The 8104-nt window shown below is 36.1% G+C and overlaps 1 protein-coding gene across 1 annotated transcript; it reads left to right on the top strand.

Annotated features, from left to right (window-relative positions):
- The first annotated feature begins 2895 nt into the window (after positions 1 to 2895).
- LOC125671208 (growth hormone secretagogue receptor type 1-like) lies at positions 2896 to 5056 on the top strand. The gene has a single exon (XM_048906742.1). The coding sequence runs from the start codon at positions 2896 to 2898 to the stop codon at positions 4096 to 4098; it is 1203 nt and encodes a 400-aa protein (XP_048762699.1). The 3' UTR covers positions 4099 to 5056.
- Positions 5057 to 8104: the final 3048 nt, after the last annotated feature.

Below are 8104 nucleotides of genomic sequence, written 5' to 3'. Positions count from 1 at the left end.
AGTAGCAAAATGCATCATTTCCCTCTTCCCAGGTAAAATAGTTTGTGATCTACTACATTTCTCATACCATGCACGTTGAGAAATGCGGTGGATCACAAACCGATGCATTTCCCATAAAAGCATGCCTTTTCACACTATTTCAGCCTAGTTTTCAACTTTTCCTCCATTCTTCTTACAATGTTCAGCATGTAAACAACTGACACTCAAGTTTCTTTGTATGGAATACGTTATCCATAAAATTGCATGGATTTTCTTCGTACATGTAAAAGCTATCATCTGGGATGATTTTTTAATGCTTTTTCGTTTCTTCAACTTTACATGAATACTTCTAGATAATGCGTTGCATATAAAATCATTACACACACGAATGTGTATGATGTATCGGATGCTTCAGTAAGCCAGACATAATCTTCACAACTTATTCAGTAATTGTGATCATTTAAGACGATTACTACAGAGTCCTAACATTACCGCCTCTCTAAAAAACAAAAAAACAACAACAAAAAACCCCAAAAAACCCAACCAAGGCACCGTTTTATCAGTATTACGCACTGTCTCATTTCACGTATTCTGTTTTCCTTTATTTTATTATATCAAGAGATGATCTTTTGATTTAAAAAAAATATATAATTTTTTTTACATAATTCATTCTATTTTGTGATATTAGAAAATCTGCTTTTTGATATTGTTTAAATCTTATTCAAAAGCTTCTACATGAGAAGAGAAAATCTCTTGCAGTGACGAGTGGTCTACAGCTCCATTGATTGATTGAATATTGTTTAACGTCCCTCTCGAGAACATTTCACTCATATAGAGACGTCACCACTGCCGGTGAAGGGCTGCAAAATTTAGGCCTATGTTCGGCGCTTATGGCCATTGAGCAGGGAGGGATCTTTATCGTGCCACACCTGCTGTGACACGGGGCCTCGGGTTTTGCGGTCTCATCCGAAAGACCGCCCCATTTAGTCGCCTCTTACGACAAGCAAGGGGGTACTGAGGATCTATTCTCACCCAGACCCCCACGGGATTCTACAGCTCGATATTTAGACATATTAATGACGTTTTATCGATTATATAAATCCCAGTAAACTCGAAATAAAATACAACAAAGAATCTTCCAGAACTGCTTCAGATTTGAATATCTTATGGAACATAGATATCAACGCCAAACTAACCACACAACTGTATGACAAACGAGATGACGTTAGCTTCTCTACATTTACGTAGCAATATTCCATTATCGTCTGCATTGTGTGTTAATATGATCAATTTTTAAATCAAGACAGGCTACTGACAAACAAGTTGATGTTACAGGGGTTTCAACAGTCTTGTTTAGAATCAGCATTTCGCATTTTTTATGGTCGTTATAACGACACAACCTGTCGATGGGTCGAATGCTGGCTGATGTGATTCATACCAATTGCTAGGCCGTTCTTAACATACTAATTTTTACTACTGATTACTCCGTTTAGCTGATCAAGATCTAGGGCTCATGGTGGATGCGATCGGTCAACAGGGGATGCTTACTCCTGCTAGGCAGTTGTTTCTGATTCCACCTCCGGTGTGTCATGTGATGGGTGTTTGTCTTATTCTTAATGTTGTAGTCTTTGTGGGATTTATGAGATTCATCACCATGTGTTATCTTCACGTGTTCATTAAGAAATCATTATTATGACATTCAGGGAAAAAAAAAAGAATTTTTGATTTTTAAAAATACTTACTATGTTTTGAAAATTAAAAATGCATTTTTGGATATCAGAAAATACATACATTGTAGTATTAGTTATTTTCTTCATCGAAAATCGAACCGCTTTTTTAAAAAATCCCATGAATGCAATATACTTGTACGACACACGTTAGAACGAAAATATTTATAGGTGAATTTCATTTAGTGTTATTTTTCAAATTGGACCGCCAACAGCTTGTTGTATCGCCATTAGCTTGCAGGGACACTGTGAAAATCTGAGCTGGAACATACAGGGAGCCGAAATGTAACAAAAATCCTACATAGTTGTGTAACAAAATGTCGTTCTCTGATATTCAAATATGAAATTTCTGATATCACAAATCACAGAACATTTATTTGACATCACAAAATTATTTTATGATATCAAATATTACATTTTCATATATCACAATCATTTTCTTTATATCGTCAAAAATATGTGGCATAAAAGAGAGATTATATTTTCTAATATCAATAGATACATTTCCCTCCAAAATACTACAACGCAGCCTCATACAAAAACCCTGCTAACCATATGAAACAACCGCCCCTAACAGACTTGACACGTGACCCTCACGATAGCTCTATCCTAATTTGTTTCAATATACATGTATACCTAATCTAAGTAGAATTTGACTCGCATATTCTGTTCCTCATTGTTGAAATGTATCGTAGAGATCGGCTGGAGTATTTTTTATTAGACTGAATGTACTCTGATATATGATTGTCCTTGTTGTTTAGCTATATGTATGGGGACGACAAACCCCATTTTCAGATAAATAGGTAGCGATAAAGCTTCTACAAATCCAGTGATAAGCCACTAGTTTGCAGTTGCATGACTGAAGATGCCACACTTCACATCAATGATTTTTATAATATCTGCTAAAAGTCCCATTCATTATGCACCAAGGTAATTAGTTCTTTACTAATACTATAAGTTGAAGACATTTGCGTAAACAAAACTCTTGATATTATGATTGAAGATGACCTTTATCAGAGCAGACCTATTTACCTTAAGATCAAGAGGAGTGTTATTGTTTGAGCATTGGATTGAAAAATATTAGATACTAAAGTATCGACAATTATTAACATAAAGACAATTTATGAAACTCAACATGTGCGTCTAATCTAATCAATAATAAAATTATCTTTATTTTTTGTAGAAAATCATGAGTTCCTCGTGTCCAGTAGCTTACAGTCAAATAGAAGATTTGGCAGGGAAGAACATCACAGAAGAAGACGAATTAAAATGGCCATGTGCATTACGCGTGTTTTGGGTAGATCTTCTGCCGTTTGTGGAACTAGTTCGAGGCTTGCTGTCGTATGGCACGTCCATCATCGTTGCATTCGGTCTGATTTTCAACATCATTTCGTTTGTCGTGCTGACAAGAAAACACATGCGGAAGTCCACCACCAATATGTATCTTTCTGTATTGGCAGCATACGATTGTCTCTCCTTGACTCTGAATTTTATGATTGGAGTACTTCGAGGACAGAATCCTGATACCGTGAACAAAGATTTTCAACGTTCGGAAGGCCTCTGCACTTTTCATGGTGTGATCGTTGAGTTATTCAATCTACTTTCGGTGTGGCTGATAGTCGCTTTCACGGTTGAACGCTTCATCATGGTGAAATTTCCATTAAAAGCCAAAAGTCTAACTCCAAGGAGGGCGATGTACGCAATCATTGTTGTCTCGGTGTGTGTATTCATTTTTTCGTTGCACAAGATTGCCGTCTCTGGGTTTGAGGGAGATTCGGTTTTTGGGTATAAGGCCTGCAAGACACGGCGAGCGATATTTCCGGAGATCATTTATTTTTATGTTGCGTTCAACACATGGTTACCAACTTTCGTTATTGTGAGTCTCAACAGTATGATCATCATCGAAATAAAAAAGAACCAAAAGAAACGAAAAGAAATGACATCGAATGCCAATGCTATGTCCAAATCCGACGAAAAGGCTACAAAGTTGCTGTTAGCCGTATCTTCAGCATATGTCATACTCATTTTACCTCTTGGCTTGATTCAGACCACAGAACTGATTTGGAACGGCTCGGCAAAAGTCGCACCCGGACACGCAGACTACGTTGACTTCATGACCACCAAAATGAGACTGAAATGGGCAAGGGCATTCTTTTTCTTCTTCTACCAGTTTAACTTTGCCATTAACTTTTTTCTGTACGTATTCTCGTCGTCTGCGACTCGATTTCGCGCGACTTTGAAGAAGATACTCGGAATGAAGGTCAAAACAGAAGACATGACATGGATCTCTCAGTCACATGCAACCAAAAAGAATGCTGTCGCTCCTGCTAAATCGGAGGTATCTGAGGTTCCGAAGACATCAAAGCCTGATGATGCAGCTGACAACGCTTGATATTATTTGAAATGCCACGATTTCGATCTTTCGACAAAAGAGTCTTCTTTTTTTCTATCACATCTGTATCGTATTTTGATATACAGAACGAAAATAATTATTGAGAAAATCGTACGGTTTTACAACCTTTTGTACATATGCATTGTGTTTAATTCTTTATCGAATATGCTCTTTCGATACATCAATCGTTAGCTCTGCTAACGAACATTGCTGCAAGTGATACCCATCTCTGAATATATCGTATGTCAATCATGATTAAATTTTATGATTTTTAGCAGCTGCATATCTACGTGTTATGGTAGCTCTACATTGATGAGGAATATTGCTCTCAAACTACTCTTGTGTGGATTCCGTCCTGTTATACATGCAGAAATTTAATATACTGTCTATATATCATATCAAGACATATCATTCAGTGATTTCAATAGAACTTGGTATATGCACTAGTAGTATGAAAATGATATATTGCCAATTAGTAGCGCAATATGTATGGGGTGGGTGGGTTGAAAAGTGTTTGTTGCATTAATCTGATGCTTGTCTATTTTGAATTGAAATATATCAATATCTACATACTACATGTTTTTAAAGTACTTGTGCATATGCTTAGAATCAATCGGGAACGTTAAAAATGTGGTAATTTGAATATCCCTATTCTTAATTATAGTTCCTGTTCACCTCAATTTTTATGTTGTAAAATCAACAATTTTTGTGATGACTTTTGTGGTTCCGATACGCCTTTGATTTTCCGATCCACCACGATCAAAATAAACAAATTACCATAAGGACTTTTGTGATAACGATACACAGATGTTTTCAGTAAAACTAAACCAATAACTTTTCAACAATGAAATCAACTTATTGCTATAATCAAGACTAAATATTGTATCGTAACCCCTATACAACAAACAACTCGAATATTTTTATATTTTGTAATTCATTTTTGTCTCGTTTTATTAAATGTGGATTTTATGTCATGTTGAAAATGTTGTTTTTATAGAGAAATAAAATTTAATGAAACTGTATACAAAACGTTGATATTTGGTAAAATGTAAATACAAATGAAAGGTGAAGATAACGAACAGTGATGAATCTCATAAATCCCATAAGCAATACAAAATATATAGTTGGGCAAACACGGAATTAATACGTGAATGTGAATCTGTCCCAGCTTTCTCTGAACAGAAGTTCCTGAAAGTTCTATACTACGGCAATATTTTCATTTCACAGAAAGAGAGAGAGTATTAAAAAACATTCCAACATAAACTGGTATAATGTTGTAGCATACAATTTTCCCCAGAAAAACGGGCCCAGGTCAATTTTTTCCTCCATGCTGGGGATAAATTGCCCTAATTTACAATATTCATCCGTGCACAATGTCAAAATTTCTTCATACTTAGCCTAGATTAAGATACCAGTATTGCTGGTGGCTCTTCTCGATCCCACAATTTTAACAGGGGTTGGTATGCACATGTAATATATATATATATATATATTTATTTATTTATTTGTGTTTTCTTCGAAAACGCCATTCGGTTCGAAGGCTACGCTCATTTTACCATCAACAAATGTTATTGTTGTTTCAAGTGACAAATCATATAACTTGTACTCTTTTTATTAACGTTGAAAAAAATAACACATTGACAAATATCAATGTTTTATTTTATTCACTTGTCCATGGGCAAGTGACAAGTTAAGTTACTTGTCTTACCTTGAAATTCACTTGCCCTACCGAAACAATAAATTACACACCCAGTATAAAACACGTGGTTTATTTGTGTTCGCATTGGTAGGGAATTCCAGCAAAAAGGTGCTGTACATATTGTCATACTTTACCCACAGCAATGGTTCTTCCCATTTTAATAAGTAAATTCTTTTCCGGCTTGTTTTACCATACTTTTAGCTCACCTGAGCTGAAAGCTCAAGTGAGCTTTTCTGATCGCCTGTTGTCCGTCGTCTGTCCGTCTGTTTGTAAACTTTTTACAGTTTCGACTTCTTCTCCAGAACCACTGGGTCAATTATAACCAAACTTGGCCAAAAGCACGCTTTGGTAAGGGGCTTTCCAGTTTGTACAAATGAAGGGACATGCTTCAAAGGGGAGATAATCCAAAAATGCAAAAATAGGGTGGGGTCATTTAAAAATCTTCTTCTTAAAAACCACTGGGCCAGAAGAGTTTAGATTTCCATGAAAGGTTCCTGACATAATGCAGCTTCAAGTTTCTTAAAATCATGGCCCCCGGGGGTAGGATAGGGCCACAATAGGGGATCAAAGTTTTACATACAAATATATAGGGGAAATCTTTAAAAATCTTCTTCTCAAAAAGTACTGGGCCAGGAAAGCGGAAATCTACATGAAAGCTTCCTGACATAGTGCAGCTTCAAGTTTGTTAAACTTGTGGCTCCCGGGGGGTAAGTTGAGTCGACAATAGGGGATCAAAGTTTTACATCAAATATAGGGAAAATCTTTAAAAATCTTCTTCTCAAGAACCACTGAGCCAAAAAAGCTGAGATTAACATGAAAGCTTCCTGACATAATGCAGATTCAAGTTTGTTAAACTCATGACCCCAGAGCTGGGATGGCGCCACATTAGGGGATAAAAGTTTTACATAACTAATAAATAGGAAAAAAATATTTAAAATTTTTCTCCTGGGCCCAAAAGGTTTACATTTGCACGAAAGCTTCCTGATTAAGTGCAGATTTAAGTTTGTAAAAAGCATGGTCCCCACGGGTAAGATGGGTCCAAAGTAGGGGGTCAAAATTCTCAAGATATTGAGCAGACAATATCTACCCATGTCCAGAGTGGATTGTCCGATGACCTTTGTGACCACAAAATCAATAGAGGTCATTTACTCCTTCGGATGTACCATTGTACCAAGTTTGATGTCTGTCAAACAAAGGGTTCTCAAGATATAGAGCGGACAGAATATCTATATGTCCAGTTTGACCCTTAACCTTTGACTATGTGACCTCAAAATCAATAGGGGTCTACTTCTTACGATATACCAGTGTACCAAGTTTGATGTCTGTCAAGGAAAGGGTTCTCAAAATATTGAGCGGACAGTATCTTCCTATGTCCAAAGTGGATTAACCCTTGACCTTTGGACCTAAAAGTCAATAGAAGTCCTCTTGAACAAGACAGGGAATATTATAACGATCAAGTGAATGGTTCTCAAGATATTGAGTGGACAATATGTGGTCTACCGACCGACAGGTGCAAAGCAATTATGTCCCTCTTTGAAAGAACGGAGGCATAAATATCACATGTTACACGCTACGGTAAAATGACAAATATTAATAACCTACATCATTAACAAAAATGATACACTAATAAACTTAAATCTCTAAATATAAAAGTGTATTGAAATGTGAATACTGTACACGTGTATATATTACATAGCTGCTTCGTCAACAGGCTACGTATCTGATTACCGTATATAATCAAAGTATTTCAGTCTTCGAACAATGCACTCTCTCTCCTAAAATGCATGATGTGAAAATTCTAATTGATTTCATTGTTGAAATTCTGTTCGACGCAAGGGATCTAATTTACGTACGACTTAACAATTTTACGAGATTTTTCATTCAATCTTTAAAACAGAGGGAAAACGAAGATGCAATGTAATGAAAATGGCACTTTAATCTTATTTAAGGGCAATTCAATGCTATTTACACCGTAGTATATTTTATATCTTGCTGGATGAAAAATAAATACTATTTTATTAAAGACACTGAATATTTGCATTTCACTCTTTTATTGAGAAGAAACACTGCTTTCTGTTTTAGTACGAATACCATGTATACTAACAAGGTCATACTAGAGAAAGTATTAATCGAGACAGACTACTGACAAACAAGTTAATGGCGTAGAGGTTTCAACAGTCTCGATTAAAAAGTCAGCATTTCGCAAATTCTATGGTCGTTATAACGATCTAGTTTGTCAATACAACCTGTCATTGGGTCAAATGCTGTCCACAGGGGCTCCTCACGAATTGACCCTCTCTATTCTAT

This window comes from Ostrea edulis, chromosome 4 (genome assembly GCF_947568905.1).
Source record: "Ostrea edulis chromosome 4, xbOstEdul1.1, whole genome shotgun sequence".
Lineage (NCBI taxonomy): Eukaryota > Metazoa > Mollusca > Bivalvia > Ostreida > Ostreidae > Ostrea > Ostrea edulis.
Note: the sequence above shows the minus strand (reverse complement) of the source record. Positions and strands in the feature narration are given on the sequence as shown.

Coding starts and splice junctions, on each gene's coding strand:
- LOC125671208 (XM_048906742.1), top strand. CDS start 2,896: ATGAGTTCCTCGTGTCCAGTAGCTTACAGTCAAATAGAAGATTTGGCA.